We start from the raw sequence: 26,461 nt of genomic DNA on the forward strand, positions 1-26,461 counted from the left end.
CATTCGCTTGTTTCTGTACCCTGCAGCGCCGGGAATGAACAATAATCCTAATCACTGCAATCATGTACTTGAGAAATAATTTCAACTTCTCCGCTTTTTCACAACAAATGTTACATGCACAGACATGCACAAAATCTTCTTAAGGGCCAGAATGAGCTGCATACCGCTGAAGGAGAGTCCAAAGCAAGGCAGGCTGTCCCGAGTTCCTGTTTAGAGCTTGTGCTGGATGCTGATGGGTCAATGCCGCATCCCAGAGATGGTGATGGGGGGAGGAGAGGATAAAGAGAGTGGCGGAGGAGGAGGCACAGTCAGAGGTAGCAGCCTTTTATTTGGACCCATATGACACAAAGCCTCTTCTCCTCTCCCTTTTTCTTAATGACTAACAGCCTCTTTCATTTTAATGGATTGCATCCGAGGAGGATGAGAAGAGTGTGTCTGTGTGTGTGCGTGCAGAAAGGCTGTCTGCAGACGCATGGAGGTGAAAATATTTTGCCCCAAATCCCCATTGCATAAAAGGCAGTATTGTTCATCTCTTTTGATAATAATCAAGACTGTCTTGAAGCACAAGTATATTTTCACAGACATTTAAAAGGAAAATAAATCAGACTTTTACATTTTCTGAAGATAATTGGGTGGTTGCTTACTTGTCCAAGTCAATATAGAGCCTAAGTCTCTGCAATCTTCTGGTTCTTATGGCTGGCCAAATGTCTCATTCATTTCATTCATTCTTAAGAAATGCAGAAAGAAATAACTGTAAAAAAAAAAGAAGAAAAAAGAAATTCAGAAAGAAATCCTGAAAGAAATAAAAAAAAGTACAAAGAAACACAAAAATTCAGAAATAAATTAATTTAAGAAAAAAATTAAAGAAAAATGCAGAAATTCAGAAAGAAATTCTAAAAGAAATTCAGAAAGAATGCAGAAAAAGAAAAAAATCTGAAAGAATGAAAGAATTGCAGAAAGAAAGAAATTCAGAAAGAAATGCAGAAAGAAAGAAAGACCAACCACATCAGTGCTGTAAAGTGAATATTCCCAATCTGTGGAGCAGAGATGTTTTGTTATTCAGTGTGTGATTGAGAGTCAGAACTGAAGTGATGTGGGAACAGCACAGTGTGGTTATTTTGGGTCCATGCGACCCATTAGCAACAGCACACTGATAGCACCTTTACTGCAGCCCGCCGCAATCCAGCAGTCATTATGAAGTCTTTATGACCTGTGACAGCCAGTCAAGGCCTCTGGATTCTATTAGAGAACCGTCTCATTTACATTCACACAGGTGCTGCGGCTTATCGACAACCTACCTACACAAAACAGGCAGTGAAGGGTAAACCGAGGCAAGTTTGGGTGTATTCGAGAGAATGTGTCTGCGACCTTTGTTCTCTGTCTGTAATGCTATCTTGCTCCAGCCCGAGGCAGTGCTAGACAACATCGCCCAAACCAAGGACTCGTTTTCATAGTCGATTCTTAAGACACAAACACACACATCCTCTCTGTCTTTGTCTATTGGTCAGGTCAGAGCCTGTGTGCCATTTTGGACAACAGTTTCTCATTTTCTTTGTTTGGCGTACAAACACTCCTCCATATGCTGTGCCTCCCTCCCTCCAGACTGCTGCCTGTCGGCTGAGAACGCCCCAGTCTGACTTGCCGCGGTGAGTGGGTAGAATAATGCAGACGGTTGCGTCTCCAGATGCATTTCTAAAGGACATTCTATATGCATCTTTAATTTGAGCCCAGACACGGCTGATTCAGTCTTCAGGAAATTACCATGCTGCGGATTACATATTAGGCTGACTGCAAGGTGGAACAGGTGGGATTTTATGGGAATACACAGAATTTGAATAGAATTACAAGTGCAAAAGTGAATAGAACGAGAGTATAATGTTTTCATAGATGCACACACACACACAGACACACACACAAAGACATCGAGCTGCACCTCTTTGATGGGAAAAAAAACAAATTAGGCGGGCTGGTCAGAGTCCTGCTTTTCAGACAGGATGCTGTGCTTTGTGAATGTGTGATTTTGGCACAGTCGTTGGGTAGGCGTGCTGATGGGGCAGTGCCGCATCACAGGGATGGTGATGGGGGAGGAGAGGAGGAGGAGGGGTGCTGCTGAGGGGTGGATAGAAGAGAACACAAGCAGCAGCCCATTATTTGAATTTGACTGCGCAACTGGAACACTATACTAACTACTACAACTATATCTGAACAAATCACAAGTTTCTTGAATGACTAATGCATGCTGCCATGATGGATCCATACTATGTTTTTGCCACTTTACTTTTACTTGTACTATTAAGTACTTTCTACTTTGGACTTTGAATTTGTACAAAAACAATTTTCACTTTATTGGCAAATAGAATAGAAAGCAATGTGTAAGAAGCAACTTATGAAAATACCATATTGATGAACTGCCAAGAGACCCTCTCAATGTCAGATTACAGCCCACTATATACAGTAGGAATAAACACTAAAAACACAAAAAAATTTGTTAATTTGTTTGTTTATAAACTGCAGCTCGGAAAAGATAACCGTGTTGCGCATTAACATGCGTTCATATGCGCGCGCACGAAATGAAACGCACACTTTCCAGCAAAACATCTGTGGAGACCAGTACAATATGGGCGTGATGGCACTCCTCATTATATACGCACATACTTTTAAAACAAGACAATGATTATCTAGTCTACAAGTCAGTTTAGTTACAACTCTGCAATAAAGCAAGATGGAAAACAATGTATTGACATTGACTAATGATTTATAGGCTATATTGCATTTAAAATGTTGATTGGCTGGACATACTGGTCAATATGGATGCACATTCCTCAGTAAATAATAACCATCAAGTATTGCTTTTATCATTTAAAACACAGTGACATGCTATGGCAAGCCATTTTAGCTTTTAATTATTCACAGGATGCATTTTTGATATCAATAATTAAATTTTTACTATTTAAAATGTTAATTCTTGATATTAAGAATGTACTTTTTCTAGAAACAATGTCTATTTCTGATATCAGGAATTACATTTTCATTGTACATTTTTCATTGTAGTGAGAGCACTGGGGTGTCAGGTGTGACTGTGTGGCAATGGCAAATGGTTTACATGGCTCATGGGTCAGCTAGGACGGCCCCTTAACAGAATTTTGCTTAGGGCCCCAGGGAGGTCAGGATTGGCTCTGGAACCAAGTCATAACCCTGAAACACAGACAGACACATAGGACCCAAACGGCCTCCTCCTCAAGGCTGCACGGGAGATAAACTGTGGGGGATCAGGACTGAGGGGAGAAAGGGAGGGGAACCGTGAAGGTGAAAATGAAAATGGCCTCACATTGTGAGGAACAGAAAAGTCTACAGGGCAATAAACAGAGCTGCTGTTTAGAGAGACCTTGTGTTTTTACTGGCCAGCTTTGTATCTTCACGGCACTGCACAGTGCAGTCAACTGTTAACCCCGAAAACATGACATTTGGATACAGGCTATGGGAAGTTATGCATTTAGTTTTTAAATGTGCTAGCACAGATTCAGTCTCTGTTATAACAGGAAATATTTTAGTTTGAATAATAAAAAATAATAACAATCACACTCCTATAGCTGATCTTTCATGAGTCAGAAATAATGTAAGTTCAAGTTGCACTACTGTTTAAATGTATAGGTTCAGTAAGATTTTTTTTATCCTGCAAGGGTGCATTAAATTGATCAAAAGTGACAGTGAAGACATTTATGTTGTTACAGATATCTATTTCAAATAAATTCTGTTCTTTTGAACTTTGTTTTTTTGTTCATCAAAGAATCCTGGAAAAAATGTATAACGGTTTCCACAAAAATATTGAGCAGCACAATGTTTTTTTTAAAACATTTATAATAATACGAAATGTCGTGAGCAGCAAATCAGCATATTTGAACGATTTCTAAAAGATCATGTGACACTGAAGGACGATGAAGCTGAAAATACAGGAATAATTACATTTTAAAATACATTCAAATAGAAAACAGTCATTTTTAATTATAAAAAAATAAACCCACAATATTACTGTATAGTTTTTACTGTATTTTTTAATCAAATAAATTCAGCCGTGGTGATCATGAGACATTAAAAGAAACTTACTTATCGTAAACTTATGAACAGTAGTATTATACATGCACATAAGCACCTGTGCAAAGTCATATTTACCAGCAAGAAACAAATGTATTATTATTATTTTCAGTCCTGTATAATATTAATAATATTAAAATAACATTAAAATATTAGAAAAAATAAATAAAGTACGGCAGAAATGCAAGTTTGTCCACTACTTCTCGCTTTTGTTTTGGTTATTTTTCAGTTTTTCAGTGGCAAATTTGAGTCTATTCCACAAAATCACATTGCAGTTTAGGAAGAGCAACCCCAATCCATTCAGCCATGGGTAAATTTAGTAGCAGTTTTATAATTAGTGCTAATATCATTAGACCATTTAGTTTCTGAGGCTAAGCTTCCACTGTCCGTTTAAGAGGACAATCCCTGCGCAGCTACTGATAGAAGAGACATCCAAAGACTTGCTATTGTAATTGCAATCTTCTTTTATCATTAAAGCTATATCATGATTTTTATTATTTTTTATGTAGTTAATTATGCTAGTACAGCAGCTTTAATACAGGTAGGTACATCGCTCTCAACATTAGCTTTGATCATCCAAGATAAGCGGAGACAATTTTAGGTAGTCAAGTGTTTTTTCCTTCTATGCTCGGGGCAGGAGACGTCATTAATTGTTACAAATGAAACGCTGTGGAAACGGCATGACTGTGATGGTTAATCAGGTGTATCTGCCGAAGCGGGTCTTCACTTACAAGCTAAACTAAAGTGGAATCATGACTTTATTTAATGATAAGAATTTTAATCGGTTGCTTATTTATATTCAAAATAAAGTTCACATCATTGACTGGATGAAATCTGCATGTCCTGTTGCAATCGTTTCAGACTTCATTCATTGTACACGTGTGTGCATCAGCTGTGGGTCAGAAGCAAAATTGTGGGCAAGCATTATCTGATCTAATTTCCCTTCAGCACAAAACAACGTCCAATCATCTCAGTGGGTAGGGGGCAGAATTACACACAAACCCACTTGCACTAATGTGCAAGCGCTGAGGGAGAAAGGTCTAAGATATCAGTACTTATGCAGCACTTGTGGAAAAAACAGGAAGTTCTCTGGAAAAGAGGAAGGGATCCTGATGACTGCTATTGACTGAAGCGTATCAACGAACAGCGTACGCGGTGTAAGTTTACCTACAGACTACAGTTTAATCCTGTATGACTAATAGGTTTGCTGTTACAACAGATACATGATGAGGCATTACATTGGATGGTGATCTGAAAGAGGATTTCACCGGCATTAGTCTTTGTATGGTATGTGTCCTCTAACATCATTATCAGTATTTGACTTTAAACACTGACGCTGATGTAGCTAAAGATTCCACACACAGCGGGCAGGTAAACTGATTCACACACTGTGTACAAGGTTGTAGAGAGATTGATTAGTTTATCTACATTTCTCATTTTGAGAAGCAACTTTTTAGCATGTTAGCATGCTTTGCTTTAATGTTCACTACCCTCAAAATCTCCAGAAAATTCTATGGATGTACAGACATTAAAATACAGGCCCAGACGCAGATTATTATTTTAATGATATTAATTTATTTAATAGTATTATACACTTCAGTCTAATTAAATAAATAAAAAAACACTAAAATCAATCATTTTACATGCTACAAGTGAATTTAAGCATCACAACATTATACTATAATTTGCCGAAGATTACATGCAATAGTGATTAACTTATGAGCATTTTTAAAGATTAACTTTAAGTGAACGTTAGATAACTGCAATATACAATGCATAAAAATAAAGGACATGAGCATTTACATATCAGAAATATGTCTTATTTATATCGTCTTACAGTATAAGTCCCACCGTTCAAAAGTTTGAGGTTGGTATGATTTATTAATGGTTTTGAAAGTCTCTTTTGCTCACCAATGCAGAATTTATTCAAATTTAAAATCCAGGAAAAAAAATAGTAATATTGTGACATTACAATTTAATATAACTGTTTTTACTGATCCCAAACTTGCAACACATTCTGTACAATATTAAGAGTCTTGTTTGTGCAGCACTAGCTAAGCATCCATGAGATTACTGATTGAACCGGACGAGGGTTAAATGTGTAAAAGCCTGGGCGCAGGCCTCATTAACATTAATAAGAGGGTTTTCAGTAGCAGTGAAAGAGAGATACAGAGAGGGCGAGTATAATGTACAGACCCATACGGCTGATCCTCTGGCCTGCTTAGGATGAGGATAGTTGGTGGGTGTGGTGGGGCTTATGTCTAACAACCCTTTAAACATCTGTGCTAAACTCACGTCTGTTTGTATTCAACAGCTGGGTGATCCCATGTTATCCCGCCTCTCCTCTATCCCTCAATCTCACATCTGTCCCTTTCATAACACTTCCTAATGGATCCCCCTCTAGAGCTACATAACACAGAAAATGTGCCAAAGGTCGACACTTGGTGCTGTTTTCTAAAGCTAATTCGCCTCTTCAAACGGCCTGCTATATTTCCAAAAGCACTTGGTGTACATATTAATGCAATAGTTCAGTCCAAAATGATCATTCTGTTATCATTTATTTGACAAAGTTTGTTTCTTATGTGGAACACAAAATATGGTTTACTGGAGATTTTCCATGGTGCTCTTTTCCATAAAGGAGAATGGGGCTAGATCATTCTCAGAATATGGTGACAAACATGTCCCTTGAAAAAGTTTTAGTACTGAAAAAGACATGGTCAAGAAACACCATACAAAACGGTTTATAAAATAATATAATTTTTTTTATTCTACACTATTGTGTAAATATTTATACACACACTGTATTTTTGGATTATTGTGGCTTTCACGCCTAGCCTGTTTGAACTATTTTTAAGGTGTGCAAGTCCTTGGTTAGCTTTTTCTTGAGTTAAGCATTATAGCACATGTGCAAAAAAAGCTAAATAAAAGAATTTTTAAATAATATGAATAATTTACAAGAATTAAGGATACACAACATATCGGTATTGGCCGATGTGTGTTCATTTTTAATGTTGTGGTTAAGAAAATTATGTCAATACTGTAAAGCAGATAAATAATGGATTATTATGATGGAGAGTAAATGATGACAAAATTTTCATTTTTGGGTGAACTGTTCCTTTAAGTGAAGGGTTACATTACTCAATCTCTCCTGAGGTAACACCCATGTTTGTCACTTTTTCCTTGTGCCAATAGAATCAAGGTCACTGGGTGCCACGAACACACCTGCTTTAAATTTAGAAGAGCAAACAGGCACGATGGAGTGCCCCTTTTATAATAGTTTATCTTATCTCCTTCCTCCAATAGGGTGTTTTATTCACCCTCCAGTAAAAGCAGAAGGAACTGATAGCACCGGGTCCAAATTTCAGGGGCATTTTGGAGATTTATGGAGCAACCTTTACACGGTTTCTCTGAAATGTACCCTACCCACTCCCCATAAAACAATCAGGGAGAGGTGCACGGCCCCTGCGAGAGGGTGCTTACACAAACACTCTTTCACAGCCCTCACACCTAGGCTTGAAACGCTGAGCGTGCTGGAACAGGCGACGAGGCGTGCGTTTTGTGCATGGTGAAGTGCGCCACCTCATCATCCCTGATTGTATCCAGGAGTTCACAGCACACACATGCACACCTCATTAAAAGTAAAGCAACCATATGATTAGGAGTCAATCTAATTGCCCAGAGATAACGAACATGCACATGTGCTAAAATCACAGCAGGCTGTCATTCCTGCAAACAAAACACATTGTTAGCCATTGGTCATGGGCACAAACCTATAAGTGTAATAATTAATTCAAACCCTTGTTATTTGAGGGTGGCGTTGAGGGGTGGCAGTTAATAATTAAGCAACCTCTGGCCTTGGCTCAGTGGAAAGCGTCCTCTGTCAGAAAATGAGGCCTTCAGTAGAGCACCCCAACACACACAAACCGCACACAATGGCAAAGAATGAACTGCTAGCACACACTGCCTACTGCAAACACCTCAGTATGCTGTATTTCCTAATAGTGTATAAAGTGCAGGATGAGTTATAAAGGATAAGTAGTAGAAAAATTCATTCAAATTCATTTGCAGAGGTGCACAATATATCGGCCATATTAGTTGACAACCTTTTTTAACCATGATATTAAATATTTATTGACCATTTTTTGACATGTTTGCACCTATTTAAGATTTAAATCATTATATAGTGCTAACTTAAAGACATAGCAATAGATTATGGCAAAGAGTTAACCGTTTGAGCACCATTTCTTGACTAGCGCTTTTCCTTTAAGAGCACGTTAACGCGAGTTGCTGTGCACATATATAAAAAAAATTATCAAGTTAAGAATGAGTTAATTTCTTTAATAATGGTACTGACTTTTAAAATGTTTGTTTACTTTATTCATATTTCATATTCACTTGTCGAATACAAACTATTTTGAAAAAAAGAAAAGTAATATATTTTGTCGGCATCAGGCCAAAAAAAAATTTCACACTGGATTTGGAATGTTAAATTGGGTGAGTTGCATTGTGGGATACAGTATTCTACACAATATGCTATGTTGTGTAATGCATATTTGTCTAAAATATACAGTAGTAGGTCAGATACGCATTCTACACATACTGAAAATGAGAACTGCTTAATGCTGAAATAGTATGAGTAGTGCAGTAGTATGCTTTCCAAACAGCTTGAGACCCGGAGGGATATTTATACTCTAAAAAGACTATATAGGCCTATTTATCTTGACAGAGAAGGGGAGGGATCTTCGGGACATTTCCACATTCCCTCCTTCCCATCTTTTTATCTACAAATGCATCTTTATCAGCCGCTGCCCCCACGTGGAGTCATTATGGGAGAGGGGGATGCCTGATCATGTGTGTAAAAGAGGGGGGAGGAGAACACTGGTCCGTTCTTCATATTCCCTTCTTTTGTATGATTCATCTGAAGAGGCCTTCACATTTTATCGGCCAGCTCCTTCCCTATTTCTCCCCTCCGTGCCTCGCTATCTCGCTCCGGGTCCTCCAGATTAACTCGACAAACATACTCATAATCAAATAGAACACACACTGGGAAATGTCATATGTTAATGGCCTTGCATTTTTAATAACATTTCCATTAGGTGATCATGTGATTATCGCCCTTGGTTTCTCTCTGTCTCTCCTACACAGTCTCTTTATTGCCTTGTAGGCTTATGTTGGGGGGACACAGTCATCTTTTTTTTCAATCCTCAGAAGTAGACGAGGACGACCGTCTGTTTCAAATGACTTCACGTCTTTCTATCTATGCACATGGTGCGTCAGAAGACTGACAGGCTAGTTTATTGGAAATAGCTGCACTCTTCAGTATGGGTGGGATATCTGTCTATAGCTGCCCGGTCGGACGGTTGAATCAGATAAGAATCGGTGACCTGCTGAAACCAGAGAGAATGACCTGACAGCATTAATGAACCTTCTCCTCTCCTGCCTTTCATTCAAACGTGTCAACTAGGCTGGCGAACACAACGCTGCTTTAGAGTTTCAGGAGGTCATGCTATGATTGTGTGAATGTACATAGTGCATGTGATAGCCATGTGGATGGGAAAAGCGTGGAGAATATCAAGACAAGTTATTTATAAAAAGTAGCAAAACAATTCCACTCATTTAGAGAAAATTATTAACATAAACATTTTAACATACAGTAAACATGAGCGCTGAGGACATTTAGCAATGCCACTTAATTTTCCTAAGTATTTTAATAGTCAAATTTCTAGTGAAAGAACCATCTATAATCCCAAAATGAGCGCAACCAATCAGTGAAGCCACTGATACCATGCAGATGACCGCTTACTCCCATGCAGCATTGCAGATAATGCTTTTTTTTTTTTTTTTTTTTTTTAGATAAAAAGTTAGAGCTAGAGTTAGAACTCTCTATTCAACAATTTTTATTAAAAATCCTATTGAGGAAATGAATGGCTAGAATCCTTTCAGAACCAAGGCCGCTGAAAAAATGGTCAGTAACTATTGCACTCTACAAAAAAGAGCTCTTTGGAAATTCAGTCCCACATGCACACAATCGCGGTCTTCTCTCACAAAACCAGACGACCATAACACTTATTTTTGTGAAGCTTTCACTGTCATTTTTCAGCCTGCTGCTTCTCTGAGTCACACAGTGTGCTATAAGGCCGTTTTCACACTAGATTCGACTGCTTGGTCCAAACCCGAATGCAATTATACCCCCGCATCCAGCTTTTTCCCCCCAAATTGTACTTTTTGGTTTGAATCGCGGTACCAACCAAACACAAAGAACTCTGAGTGAGTGGCAATTTTGATGGGGGGGCTTCAGACTTTCTATTTGAGCATCAGTGAGGGTTTCCTGCTGAAAAACTTGGATCAACACTCACTTGTTCTGCTTTTGATGACTGTACCTGCTGATGTTGTTGGGCATCTCTAAGCTGTTTGACTGTAAACGCTGAGAGAGTTCAGAGCAGATGAGAGACGTTTGCTGTCTGAAGGACAAGAAGAGAGAGATTCCGTGAACACAGCACTGGTGTGAAAAGAAGATGTGAGGAGAGGAGGTGACAGGAGCTGTGATGATGAAGGGAGGTTAGAATAGGAGAGAAGCGGTAAAGAGAGGGTTGATACGGCATTTAACACTGACAGATTTGCCGATGTGTGTGTATATGTATTAGAGCATGCGTCTGTTGACACGCATGTTGACGCATTCCGGCGCAGCCAAAGGAACATCACATGTGCACACACACACACACACACACACACGCACACACAAACAAACGTTTACTCAGCTACCAAAATATGAACTTAAACTTCTTACATAGACTTCTATTGTTTTTAAATGCATCTAATTATAAATACTAAAAGCTAACCATTTTTACCAGCCATAATAAACACTTTTGCTTTTTAAAAAAAAATGTTGTTGCATTTTTAATGTGCGTCACATTAGCTGAATTTTAAACAGGTCCATTGTCCAATAGTGTAGAAATGTATAAAGTCACTTTCATATCAAGCAGCTTTCAGTTGGTCAGTACGGTGAATTCACAAGATTCGCAACATGAGCAAAATCTGTGTGGGGAACGTTTGGTAACATTTATTTTACAGTGTCACTGTTACACGTTACATGTACTTACTGTAGTAACAACTATAAATGATGCATAAAATTACACGCAACTAAACCTAAACCAAACCCTAACCCTATTGTTAGAGTCCATGTAATTAATTAATATCACTCAGTACTAAAATCTATAATTACACTTTAAAACACCTTAAAATAAAGTGTAACCAAACTTTTTTCAGCACCATTACACTACTGCAGTATACCTGTTCAAACCGTTTGGGCTCAGTAATGTTGTTTTGTTTAAAAAAAAAGAAATGTATACTTTTCTTCTGCAAGGATGCATTACATTTACAATTAGTTTTAATGAATTAACATTAGTTAATGTATTAACTAACATGAACTAACAATGAACAAAACATATTTTACAGTATTCATTAATCTTTGTTAATATTAGTTAATAAAAATACAGTCATTCATTGTTTGTTCATGTTAATTCACAGTACATTAACTAATGGTAACAAACACAACTTTTGATCTTAATAATGTATAAGTAAATGTAGAAATTAACATTAATTTAGATTAGATTAATAAATGCTGTAGATGTCTTGTTCATTCTTAATTCATGTTAACTAAAGTAGTTAATGTTAACTAACAAAACCTTATTATAAAGTGTTACCAATTGATCAAAAGTGACAGTAATGACATGAATGGAACATTTATTATAATTTTTATTGCATTATCAAAAAATCCTGCAAAAATGTACGATAGCAGCACAGCTTTTTTTAAGACTGATAATGATAAGAAATGTTTCTTGAGTACCAAATCAGCATATTCATATTTCACAATTACGTTTTATTTTTTTTGATCAAATAAATATAGCCTTGGTGAGTATAAGAAACTTGAAAAATCTTACTGACCCCAAACTTCTAAACGGTACTTGGTCAAATGATGGAAATAGTTCAAAATGAAACTCATAGCGTCAGCACGGACTCCTGTGTGCTGGTTAAGTGTTGGCTACAAGGGCAATATTGTGATATCCATGTCTAATAGCCTCCAGGATAATCACACCTTTTGCTGAACATTAAATAAAAGTAGGAGCTTCACACGCTTATCTATTTATTTTTACACTTGACCTCTATCACTAGCTTCCAGAGGGAAAGCAGTCAAAGTCACACTGTCATTTTCACATGGCCTACATTCCCTACCACATTTACACACACACACACACACACACACACACACACGACACAGGCTCTGGGCTGCGGTTGCATTTGTCCTTTGGGTTACTTTGCCATTAGGGTTGAAACAAATCCACCCATGTAATGACAAAGGTCATTTAAATCCATCTGACTTCTAATAGCAGGTCTGAATCACTCAAGCTTTCCTGGGCTTAAGCTGGTGGCATCCAAGAAACCTGTCACTAGAAGCAAAGGTGTTCTATGCCCAGGTCATATTTCACCCCAATTCCAAAAGAAAAAAATAAGAAATTACATTTTGCTAAAAGAAAATGAAAACTATTTTAAGAAATGCTGGCATTCTGACACTATTTTCATGGCAATTAAGCATTTACCCGAAAAAATAGTTGTGCTCCAAATTGACAAGAAATAATTTTGCTTCAGATGCGCAGAGCCAAGGGAATACTTGAAAGCGAGCAAGAAGGGTGCTGGCCGCACACTGAATCCAGTACAGCCGGATTTTTTTTTTTTATGAGCTGCATTCATGCAAAAAGTGCAAAGTGCATATGAATTAAAAACAGGTAAACACGATGCAATACATTTTTTTTTTGATAAACTGCTGATTCAGTGTGCGGTCAGCAACCTTTTTGCACGTTTTCAATTAAGCATTTCCCCCATCAGTTCCCATTATATCAAATAAATCAAAAAATGTACTATAAATATATACAGTAAATAGAATTTAAATAATATATATTATTTAATTTAAGTATAAATCATGGTATTAGTTGAACTGCCTTTCATTTAAACACTATATACATTCATTGCATTACAGTCATTTTACTGTGAAATGAAGAATAAAAAAAAAGAGAATCAGTGTTTGGGATAAGAATAAGAGGAGAAATGTTGGGGGAGGGTCTGAACTGTCATTCAAATATTAAACTGATTTATATATATATATATATAAAATGAATACAAAATGTAAAAAAAATATTCTTTACATTTAGGGTTGGGAAGATACATAGACATATTTGTGTGTGATCAAGACACAATGCAGGCTGAAATGAACTTGCATTCCCACATGACCATGTCTGGAGCATCTACACTAACCAGGAAATGGCTTTGACTAATAATGCCTTTTTATTGCACAGTAGTCAGGTAAGGATATGAATCACTTGTTAACATTTATTAAATACTAGTAAAGGCACATAATTCACTGCTGCAGGGCTATAATGCAGTAGTAAAGAGCTGGTATAATGCAGTATCTCAGCTTTATTATACACCACAGCAGGGATCTGATGAACCTTTCCAGGCCAATCACAGGGTGCAGTGATGTACAGGGGTAGCACGATGCTTTGGGGCAGACCGTGACCTTGACAGCATCTGTTCAGAGAACACGGCTATGAGCTTCAGTATCTGAAGCACTGAACAACATTTTCAGCACTTTGTGTGTTTGTCCCTCATACTGAGGTGTTAAGTACATTTTCTCCATCTTGCAGCTCCTAAAGTGTCCACTTGAACCATCCCCCCACTCTCTTCCTCTCTATTTCCTGTCTGGCCTCGGGCTTTTGCACAGAAAAAGGCACGGCACCAAGGCCACAGCCAGTGTGAGCCACAGTGTCAAGAAGACCAACACGGTACGCTCAACCGTACACACAAACCACATGCTAAACACCTATGCACACGTCAGGAAGTAGTTACACCTGCAGGTTATGCCATTTACTGTATGAACATATTGAGTAAAGCCAAACAAACTAGTGAAGACCAACATCTAAATGTAAAATAAATATCACTTCACAGACTCACTTTTCCTGTTTAAATGACTAAAACGCATCTGCAATGGTTTAAAAATGTGCAGAGTTCCTTTTGAAGCCACTACAACATGTTACTTCAATCCAAGAGAACAAAAGGGTCCACAGGTTAGACCGACAAGCTGGGTTGAGATTAACAGCATGAGTAATTATGCATTTAGACAATGATTAACTTTTACGAGAGGTCAAACGTGTACAAGGAAGGAAAAGAGACGACTACACCGAATACATGGCCACCTCAAAAAAGACACTTTCTGCGAATATAAACGATCACATTTGCCCGTGTCTCCTCATGTTCAGGCAATCTGAAATCAGCCAAAGGTGATGAAGGTTATTCTTTGTGGCAGAACATTTCACTTTCAAGAGCAACTCTAATCAGTCAGAGAGAGCAGTCTTGATTACCTGACCTCCCTCTTTTTTCTCTTTTATCTCTTTTTCCAACTCTCTTCCATCATCATCATCATCATCATCATCATCAAGACTATATATTCTTGTCAGAGTCCTGCTGATAGAGGGGTTCAGGGGGTCTTTCTCAGCTGATGGCCCTCAGAGAGTACTTTGCCCACGCCTGGCCTCCATGAGAGAAACTCCAGAGGACAGCAGTACTGCCCCTGTTTGACAGCTGTGTATCTGTCAGACACTTTTATCCAAAGCAATAAACAGTGCATTCAAGTTATACATTAAAATTTCATGTTTACACCTCCATGAGATACAGGAAGGTGTAGCTAAAGCCATGGAGATCCTTAGAATGTAAAACAAGGCTTTTTCAGTGAGCCATTCAGTATTCTACACTTTCATAACAGGTTTCTTGCAGAAAAACTGATTTAGCAATTTAGTAATTGGCATACCATCAAAACCTAATATGGCACAACTCATTTTATTTACTGAGTGTTTGTGTCTGTGTTTCACGTATGTATGCAGCCTATATGTTTATCTGAAGTATCTAAAAAGAAAACTGTATGTAGCCTATGAATTTTTGCTCAGATTTCTGTATTGAAGGTTTTAGATTGCCTTCAATACAGAAAGATTACAGCTATATTTCCACCATAGACGGAGAGAGGTAGAAGGGGAGTAATAAATACTCTCTGCTTCGCCATCATTATATAAACGCAGAGCTTTCTTGGTCGCTAATGTCACCCACAGACAGAGAAACAGCTGGAAAATGTAGCAAGAAACCACTGACCTTAAAGACCTGGAGAAACTTCTTCTGACCCTTCCAGTAACTCACCCAAAAATGAAAATTCGTCATTTACACAGGCTTAATTAGGACTAAAGCTTTCACGCTTAAAAAAAAAAGTAATTAATTTGACTCAGGTGACTCTTCTGAAGTCATACAATAACAGAGAGATTTTTTATAAATCGTGATCGAGTAAGTGAGTCTAGAACACAAGAATTGGACCAGTACAATTCATAATGGTTTTTGTGAACAAAATGAACTGATATTGAAAAGATCTGATAAAATTAAAAAAGTTCATAAATCAGACTACCATCGCTACATCTGTCATGAACTCTCATTAAAGTGCCAAGGACAGCTTTGGTGGATGTAGGTATTTTCAGTCAATAATAAAGCTCATGTCACCATTCAGTGTAACTGCACTGAAAAGCACTGGCGGAGCTAGGGGGTGGACAGGGGTGGCCGTGGCCACCCTTGGTCTAAGCTTGGCCACCCCTCTCACAACTGCTGTTTCCGTCTCTTTTTTTATTGACAAAAATTACGTTTTTTTAAACCACAAAAAACGTGAGACTTTTCAGACGCACACTCCAACTTCACCTCAGCGCCAGGCGCAAGTCAAACAAGTGCGGAAATGTGCAAGTGCCGAATGAGCTTCAGCAGAACATCAGACAGTGATATGCACATAGTAAATATAGAGTCAATCTTTCTCAACTGGTGGGTTGCAAGACCGTTTTGAGTAAGTCGAAAAGTGTGCAGTCAACAACAAACGTAATTCTCTTTTTTTCTCTTATTTTAGATGTGTGTGAAAGCTTGTGACACTTCTGTCAGATGCTGAGAATAATCTGGATTAAAATATTCTGCTATGTGAGATCACAATATAAGGCACAAACTGATATGTAATGTTTTAATGTCCAAATAAATGTGAGCACTGTGCATTTGTACTAGACGATAGGCATTCATTTTGCGTTAATTTGTAAAGGACAAACAAAAATGGATAATTTTTAAATCCATAAAATAACTAATTTTACATTCTGGCAACATTACATTATGAAAAACATAACATTTTACATTATGTGCTGTTGACTTCCACCTTGTTCACATTCTTGCACATGGGGATTCAAAAGAGAACTTTTGTTTTCCTTTTTAATTTAGGTATGATAGAACTGTTAGGTATGATAGTCCCCTGAAAATCTTTTTTTTGTTGTTCATGGAAGAGAATACAGGTTTGATTTGAAACGATATGAGTGTGAGTAAATGACGATGGATAAATTAATTTCGGGCTGTAAAAGTCCTTAACCATCCAAAGACACCACTCTATATCTTCAGAGCTCTCGTTTTCCATCTCTCTTTTTCTCCTTATCTCCATTCGTCTATACATTTTTCTCTTCCAGATGCTTCTCTTTCCTTGAAAGCAGCAGGGAGGAGGCCACTCGATCGCAATCGATACATACATCTCTTCTCGCCTCATTCTGGCCATTCCACCGCTCTCAAACAGCATGTGTTTAAAAGAACATGCTTCATCTACTCACACAAACAATCTCTCAACAACACTGCCAAAATAAGAAATCAGTATTTTTGTCTTATTTTCAGAAGCATCTGAGCATCCATATCTAAATCTATAAGCAGATGTAAAAAATATCTAAAATATTAAAACCTGTTTTAAAAGAAATATATGATGAATTTTCATTTATATTTTAAATTTTAATATAAACTACCATTAATATTACAAAGAGTTTTTAAAGAATTTTTTCTCTAATTTTATTATGCATTAAATTGATCAAAAGTTTCAGTAAAGACATGATGTTATTTCAAATAAATGCTGTTCTTTTGAACTTTCCATTCATTAAAGAATTCTGAAAGAAACGTTTAAACAAAAATATTAAGCCGTGCAACAGTTTTCAACATCAGCATATTAGAATAAGTTCTGAAGGATCATGTGACAATGAAGACTGGAGTAATGATGCTGAAAATTCAGCTTTGACATCACAAAAATAAATTATGTTTTTAAATATATTCAAATAGAAAACAGTTATTTTAAACTGCAACATTCCACATTATTACCATTTTTTATGTATTATTAATCAAATACATGAAGCAGGCTTGGTGAGCATTAGAGACTTCTTTCAAAAATTGTACCGACTCCATTAAGACATAGATATAAATGAAGATTTTTCTTAATTGTATTTTTATTATTGTAACATGTTTTTTTTAATGGAAAATGTATGCGTTTATGAATTATAAATCTTCCTTTTATTTATGATTTTTCCACGATATATTATTTAAATCGAGTCTGAATATCCTACATTTAGTGGAGAAATTGTGTATCCCTCCTCAATAATGTATAATTAGATTTGATTACTGGAAACCAAGAGAAAAATACTGATAAAGAAAATTACTTTTTATGCTGAAGACATGCACACATGCATTTCATTTGAGACTCTAGAGTAATCAGAGGGTTCAAACCCTTTATTAAGACGCAGATGAGCATACAGTGACTCTTACCGTCCTCTTCCTTGTGTGTGTTTTGCGGGCTGTGCATCCTATCTGCGCTGGAAGGATGGTTCAGGTCAGACAGTGCGGTGTGACGTTCAGCTGATATCCATGTGGGGTCACTCATATCAAACTCCTCACTACTCACTGAACACTCATCCTGTGGAGAAAGAGCCAGAGAGATGTCAGTCCGACAGCTGAGGCAAGATTGCTCATATCGGCGCAACGTCTGTGCATGTGTGCAAAACTAGAATAGATGTGAAAGTCAGATTTGGCCGTGATGTTGGCAGGCAAACAGGCCCATGAGGAGTGCTGTCAGAGAGAGCAGTCACCCCCTGCTGAGTGACAGCATCACTCATATACACACACACAGGCGCAGTGGCCCACCGGGACCACCAAAATTACGACTGGGCCCCAAAGCACAGTGCAGACAGCATGAATACATAGAAGTGTTATAGTGTACTGCTTCAGTTTATCTATTCTATCGAAGGCATGAACATGGTGAAAAACATGATTTATTGATGAAATATTCACATTCTGACCTCTCTAAAACCTGATTCAGTCAAGTCATTCAGGTTTTTTGCCTTTGTGCAACAGCTTTGAAAATCAAGCAATGAACATGAAACATTTTACAAAGGAATATGTATCAGAAAATATTTGATTCATATGTGTGAATAATGGTTTGCACTGCGGTATATAAGGCTACATAAATACACGATTTGTCTGCTGAAAAACATGCACTGAAATGTAAATAATGTAATGTAGGGCTGTCCCCGACTATGGATTTTCATAGTCGAATCAGAATCGTCATGTCTTGCCTATAGTCGACTGATAGTCGAATCATGTGTAAGGGGGTGGGGCTGGGGGCGGGGCTTTAACGTTTCAAAGCCGCGATGTACAGAAAATCACACAAAGATATAGAAGAAAATGTATAAAAACATTTTTGATCAATAAAACTAAGAAATAACATAAATAACTCCAGAAAGGCCACACTGCAGATTTGCATTTCACATGCAAATCAAATTAAATCGGCTAAATTACCTGTGCGAGCAGGCCAGCCTACAGCACAACATCGATGCACCGAAAAAATAAACAATTAATTTACTAAATTAAATTAGAACAGAATATACCTTTCTAATAAATAAAAATACAAAACGAAATAAATCTGAATCAAGTCACAGGATGAGGAGCAAATGTGTGCAAAATGCCTAAAGTGCAGGGGAACATATTCAAACAAGCCACAAATAGTTAGATTAGATAACCCTGACAGATTAATAAATAAAATAAAAATAAAGAAATTATTAAAATAACGATAGTAGCCAGAATTTTCAACTTTGTCTTTTTAACTGCAGAAACAACAATAAATGCTAAACTGGAGAGGCAGTCTTTTTAGCTAAAAATGTTCACAGCATCCAAAAATAAAATTAGAACTGGCTGAAAAGTTTTGAAATCACTTGTACCCGATACCTGATCGAGAGAACAAATCCTGAACGTCTTTCACTCTGTCTGTCCGTTGGAGTCTTTTCAAATTGTGCGCGCGGATAAAATACATTCTAACGTGAAACCCAGTCTATGCGTGAAACATGTTAACGTTGGCCGGCAGAAGTGCGATCATGGTTTTCCTAATGCTAAATCCAGCCTTGGAGAATATCCTTTCTGATGGTGTACATCCACACTTTAGGTTTTCTTATCCCAGACATTGTTAAAGATTTAAATCCTTGCCGCGAAGACGCTCCTCTGTCGGTCACGGATTGAAAGTGAAACTTAAATCTGTCACGGGGTGTTTGGATTTATTCACGCACGTTAAAAAATATTTATTAAAAGCTTCTTTCTTTGCACATTTTTATATAGGCCTACAGCATTATCATAATAGGCTGAATATTAACGTATTGACATAAAAGCTAGTTCTATGTGAAATCAGACATTGAGCGCCCTCATATAGCCAAAGTGGCATGATCCTCGTTTCATAACACCTCTGCGAAGATTCGACCGTGAGATCGGTAGTCGAATCAGGCTCCTCCTATCGAAGCATCGAATCTTCGACTATTCGGGGTCACCCCTAATGTAATGTAAATAAAATCTGTGAAATATTTCCCATGGTATGCATAAACTGATATTCTATACGCAGACATATTCACACTATTCCACTATATCATGGACATGACTATGAATTCAAAATAAAAAGCAAGGTTGTGAAAAGTTGTTCAAATCCAGACCATTTTCTACCATCAGTGGGACTTTCATTCAATGGAACAGATGGCCTAAACTCTAGCTTTGTAAATTAATATAATACTATTCAAACGTTTGGGGCCAGTACAACTTTTTTTTTTAAGGAATTATTACTTTTATTCAGGAAGGATGCATGAAAAGCATTACATAAACAAAAGTGACAGCAAAAACTTTTAAGCTTTTACAAAAACTTTATCAAATAAATCCTTTGCTTTTGAACTTTCTACATCAAGGAACTGTAAACAGCAACATAATCAATATATTAGAATGATTTCTAAAAGATCATGTGAAAATGAAGACAGGAGTATTGGAAATTCAGCTTTACCATCACAGGAATAAATAACTTTTTTCAAATATATCTAAATAGAAAACAGTTATTTTAAATTGTAATAACATTTCACAATATTAGTGTTTCTATTTCAAATAAATGGCAAAATATAAACCAACAATCTTTAGAATGGTAATGTAAGTCTTTGGAGTTTTTCTTTGTTGTTGTTGCTAGATTTAGCACAATCTAAGAACAATCGCTTAAAGTAACAGCACACCTCTCCTAGAAAATAATGCATGATTTGAAGTATCATTCATGTAAAAAAAAAGGTTATTCTTAGAGAAATGAATTATGATTATTATTATTATTATTATTATTATTAAAGCAAGCTCATGTAATTTATACATGTAATTTATTTTTCAAATGCATTTATCCATTTCAGAAAAAGAAAAATTTGTTCCATTGACATAAAATGTGTCTGGTTTCGTAAATGAATGACTGCTTTCTCAAATAAATCGATTTTCTCCATTCAAAATATTAAATTCACAACAGCACTGATCCAGTGGTACAGACGCCTGTATAAATCATTGTATTCTGTTTTTCGTCATATTTGATAGCATAATTTTTTCAAAATGAGTATTTGGATGACACTTCTCAAGTACATGTGTAATGTTAAGGGTACGGGGAATTCACAGAAATATTTGTCAAAATAATTTTTTCAGAGAACACCTCAAACAAGGTCAAACTTCAGATTCTGAAAAATAATTATTAGACCAAAAAGAAAAGATGGAGAAATAATCTTAAATTACACAAATGTATTGTTGTAAACAATGACTGTAATGATGGCTATGCTACTTAATTTGTTCCCTTGACTTATTAAATTGCTCTTCAATTTGAGAAACCTGTTCAGTCGAGGTCTTCCACCTCTGAAGAATAGTCATCATAACATTTTAATCACATAACAATCTACGCATATCCTCAAATGAATGTCTCTAAATTATCTCAAGAGCTTAGACGGTTCCATTCGTGTGTTGATTATCTACATGAACATCTCAAACTGGCTCAATCGACTGTACATGCAGTGCCAGGTTTGTAAAGCAATGAAATACCTGTGCATAATGTATTGGACAGAAGAGGATGATTTATTAGACAGGCGAACGTAAAAGCCGCCCTGGGGACAGCGGGTTGAGGACCCATCTGCTCATGCCTGTTGTTGAAAGGGGAACCCTGCCACCCCGCCACACTGCATGACCTCTGTTTAAACAGACGGATTTCCCCCCAGAGCTGCCAATCACACAATACCTCGCACCACCAGCCCAGCGCCAGCTCTGGTTGGTTAAGGTGTTTACATGCAAATTTGACAGTGCATTATTAATGGCAGAAACTCTTTCACCCTCTCCTTTCCTGCTGCTCCCTTAAAGGAGTTTTTGCTGTTAAAATACTTTATTCTATGCCAATTTAATGTGAAAAGGTGACTACAAGCAAGGCACTTCTATTTTGTCTTATTGCATGTTTGAGTAACTTGGTGCAAGCAGTGGCATGAGTTTGGGATGGGACTATCTGTTTGGGATAGTAGTGATTGGATAACCTGTTTGGCCACACTACATTCTGCTCAATACAACTATAGTAGCACAGAAACTACATACTTTACCTTTAAATCAACCAGGAAAGTGTTTTAGGAAAGTTCAACATGTAAAATTTTTATCTCACTGCAGGGCGCAACAATAAAGATGTTCTTTCTGCTAGTTCTGATTTTTTACTTGCCCTGCCAGTGTTTTCACCAGCACAAAAGTATGACCAATTTATGAAGGAGTAATAAGGCTGAAGTGAAAATTCAGCTTTGCATCACAGGAAAAAACGTACATTTATAAATACATTAAAAAGAAAACATCTTAAACTAATAATATTTCAGAATATGACTGTTTTTACTATATTTTTTAGCAAATAAACGTAGCCATGATAAGCATAAGAGACTTCTTTTTGAAAACATTTTAAAAACATTACCGATCCCAACCATTTGAATGGTAGTATACACAATTATAGGAATGCATATTAAAGTTCTGTAAAAAAAAACAAAAAAAAACAAAACTTATTTGTAAACATTTAACATGTAAAAAAAATTTTTCCACAAAACCAAAATGTAGCAATGTAGGCCTACTTCTTGTGGTTTCTTTTACAAAAGGAAAATTTGCAACAAACTAGAAATTATAACAGCTATAAATGTTACTTCATAAAGTCATAAATCACTCTTTTGGAAAACGATAACATGAGATGCAAAACGTTACTTATTGGTTTGTCGCATTTACACATTTTTACTCATGCTCAATTTTGTTAGTCATGTTAGTTAGATAACAGTATCTTGGTGACAAATTAACAGAATTTGAACTGAAGCCATAAAAATGGATGTGCTAGATCAACAAATGATTTTCAGTGGCAGCGCAGCACTGGCCTGAAAGGAAAAGTGATTGATCTTTGTCAGGACATTGTCAGAGTTGTCAACCAGCCTGAAACCCTCACACTGACCCAGGCCCAACAGGCCATCCTTATTGTTGAGGCCTGCACTGACTTTAATAATCAACGTTTGAATAATACATCAAATCAAACAAATACCGGATACATGTGCATGTGTATAAATGTGCCCCCAGAGATCAAGAGTGATGCCCAGGGGTCAGCAGAAGTCAGCAGGGTCAGCTGATAGGAACAGACAGCAGAGGGAGGGGTCAGAGAAACCCTTTTAAGGTCACAAGGAAACATGCTGGCTCAAACCACCAGGAAGACAACAAAGAGGATCGCACTTAAAGCGGCCACACACCCGTCCCACCCCCCAAACCCTGCGTAATGTATTCTGCCGCATTTTCATTCCCTTGCTGAAGTCCTGGAATGGACAATCCAGCACCTCCTTAAACATCTTCCAATAGGACATCAAACAGGAGCCTCTTTTAATCTGACATTTAACTCCTTTTCAATTACAATCTTGTAAAATCACGTTTAACCGCTTCAAGCCCGTGATCAGCTCCGCAAGGCTAATCCAATTTAGGACAATGCAGGTCATCAGCGGCCGAATCTCTCCAACTCCATCTCCCCACACCCCTACGGCTCAATTCTGATGGTCTTTTATTAGTTTTTATTGTTTATTAATGATCATGCTTACAGCCTCCTCTCATCTGCATGCATGTGACATTCCGCTCTCTCCCTCTCTCTCTGACAAATTGCCGTCTATGCAGATAAAGAGAGCAGGGACAGCCTGGCATTTTCCCCTTTCACGAAACATCCTGGCTCCTCCATGTCTTTAATGAGAATAACTGATAGAAACGAGTCCAACCACCCGGTTACTTTCAGTTACGGAGGGTTTGGGTGGCTCTGTGGGCTGAGCATACTGTGTTTCAGGGTTTCTTTTGTCTGAAAGCTGTGTGTGCGTACACAAAACACAAAGAGCAGACGTCCTTGGGAGATGGTCTCTTCTCAGCCAGGGCTGGGCGTTACCTTTGTCCCGACTTGCTTTTTCATTTAGTTGATTAACTTTGCAAAAAACAGATAGCATATTAATATACAGGTTCATCGCGTAAATACACATGCACACACGCCTAATGTACCTTCAATGATTGATGCCTGCCTTCAGAGACACGCCGTGCTGTTTTGTCAAGCACAGAGGCACTAAAATATGAATATAAATGAATGTCTTTCTCTGAGACAGCTTAAAGCATGCATGAGAAAGCTGGGGCAACATTTGCTTTCCTGAGCTTGTAAAAAAGCTTTTGTAAGGAGATTGGCCCCTTCCGTCTGCGTTAAGAGATGAGGATCTTCTAGGCTGGGTTATGGGGAGGCTTTTTGGTACCAGGGCCATTTAAAGCTAATCCAGTTAGCAAGCCAACCCTTCCTGTCCGACTCTTCAACCTCTCCTTCTCATATCGGCAAGCCGACCGGTGTCCGACTGAGGAAAAGGGTTTATGTTGGCAAGTCCAAAACAATTAACCTGATAAACTCCATTTGCATCGCAGATACTGTAAAATCAATGAAACTCTCACAAAATGCCTTTAATATTGATATAACTGGATTTAGACTATTCACAGCACCTTTTCCACATTGAATCATTCAGCAATAGAAAACAGTGAATGCAGCATCAAAAAAGAGTGAGGTGGTCATGGTATTTCCTGAGCATAAATGATTAGTTATGCGATTGTTTTGCATATACGTCTGGAACAAACGATAATTCTCAGTGTCTTGTCTTATTCAATCTGGAATTAGTTCCCCTCCTTTTTCCATATTTATAACCATATTTAGCATGGCAAGGACATGGACATGGCTCCAAATGCATAAAGAAATATATGTAAAGGATTACAAATAAATAAATAAAAGGAGGAATGCTAAGCATATATATGTGCTGCCATGGAAACTGATCTATATCTGCAATACTGAAACTGATTTAGACAAACAAAAAAACAGACATACATTTTTAGTCTGGACAGTAATGCATCTGTGTCCTAAAAAATAATAATAATTGTTTAAAAAATTGTATCTTTAAAAACAAAACAATGGATGTACATTTTAGTCTGGATAGACATTAATGTGAGTTCTAATAAAATAATAATAATAATAATAATAATAATAATTACAATGGCACTTTATCCTAAAAAACAACAACAGATATACTATTTTAGTCTAGACACAAACTTGTGTGTTGTAAAAAAAATAAAAAAATCATAATCAATAATAATAAAAATGTAGTATTTTATCATATTATAACTTAACTGAAATTTGAACAAAACAAAAAAAGAGGAAAATGTTATTTTAAGTTAGCAACAAGAAGTGTTTTGGCACAGAAAGGGAGTCAAATCATGGTAAAATGCCAAAAAAGCCAATTTTTTCACAGATCCACCACACACAAGGTCACAAGTTCTTTCTGGGCCCAAGGATGAACACTGACAGCTGTCTGTCACGTCAAATCCTTTATTTCTCACGTCCAACAGATGTCTGAGCATGTTACATGAGCTTTCTGTCTTTGACCGCCTTCCCTCTGTCCACTGGGATCAATAGCTTCCTAAGGAAGCACACTGTATCATTTCAACACAGAAAGGTGAGTGTATTGATAAGACTGCCGTTACTCTATTAAGGCCTGTAAGACTGCAGTGCACACTTATACATGGAACCATTTGCCCTCAAAAACGCACACACAAAAACACACATTGTGATGTCGATGAGGATTAACATCTTGCAGACCGTGAGATTCCACTGCAGAATATTGATTGGGTAGGAAAACCGGCCATGAAAAGGGAAAATACCAGCACTGACACATAAGGTAAAGGTATACATACATAATCATGTCAAAACACACTTGGTGATCTCGCATCCAAAGCATGCTATAAAGTAAACGCTAGATAAAAAAAAAAAAAATTGTGGGTGCGGATGTGATCAAATCACTGGAAGGACAAACAGACAGTTTGATATCAGTGTCTGTTTGAGATATTACACCCCAGTGTCCGCCACAGGCTAAAAAACATAAAGCATTCTGTTACATGAAGATGGGCTATGATCAATGATTCTGACTGGACCTTCATTGATCCAGAGGCGAGGGGAGGGGAGCTATTTCTGCCTGCCGATGCCCCTCTTTTTCTCTCTGAAGAGCATCGAAACCAAATCTGCACGCTCTGTAACCACCCCTGCCCATTATTCTATACACGACCCAGAACAAAAGCCCAAAAGAGGAAAGGGCATCACTCATTTCCATCATAGAGGTCTTCACATGCTTTAAAGGTGAAGTGTGTCATTTCTTCAGAGTTTAAAACATGTTGTTTATTATCATCACTTCCTTTGTTCTGTTGAACACAAAAAGAATATATGGCCACTCCTTTCAATACAATGAAAGTGAATGAGGGCTGGCCTGGGACGGTCAAACTTAAAAAAGACACACACCATAAAAGTAGTTAATGTCTTGTGCATTAGCCTATATTCCATTTTTTATTTAATTAAATAAACAAATATTTCTATTTTCTTTAATGATTTATTAAAATATATAATATAAATATATAATTTAATAATTTCTCATTATATTTATATAATTTCTTCTCGTAATATAATTTATCATGTTTACATATGTATAATTATAATTCATTTAGATTAACAGAGACTAAATAGAAAATCTGTACTTTACTTTAAATTAACTTTGGTGGCCAGATACAGTATCCAAAATACTGTACATTT

At 37.1% G+C, this 26,461-nt stretch overlaps 1 protein-coding gene across 3 annotated transcripts in view; it reads right to left on the bottom strand.

The window, feature by feature from the left end:
- Nucleotides 1-8,554: 8,554 nt before the first annotated feature.
- LOC309481506 (nucleolar protein 4-like) overlaps nt 8,555-26,461 on the bottom strand; it is a 57,318-nt gene continuing 39,411 nt past the window's right edge. For 2 of the 3 annotated variants that reach the window (XM_082146464.1, XM_082146465.1), the window contains one exon: nt 16,479-17,926. In XM_082146464.1, coding sequence (XP_082002590.1) covers nt 17,669-17,926 — 258 coding nt within the window. In that variant the 3' untranslated portion in view covers nt 16,479-17,668. Of the gene's footprint in view, nt 10,554-16,478; nt 17,927-26,461 lie in introns of those variants that run through there. The other variant, XM_082146466.1, reaches the window with a different exon arrangement.

The sequence above is a fragment of the Leuciscus leuciscus genome, assembly GCF_965113295.1.
Source record: "Leuciscus leuciscus genome assembly, chromosome: 18".
Classification (NCBI taxonomy): domain Eukaryota; kingdom Metazoa; phylum Chordata; class Actinopteri; order Cypriniformes; family Leuciscidae; genus Leuciscus; species Leuciscus leuciscus.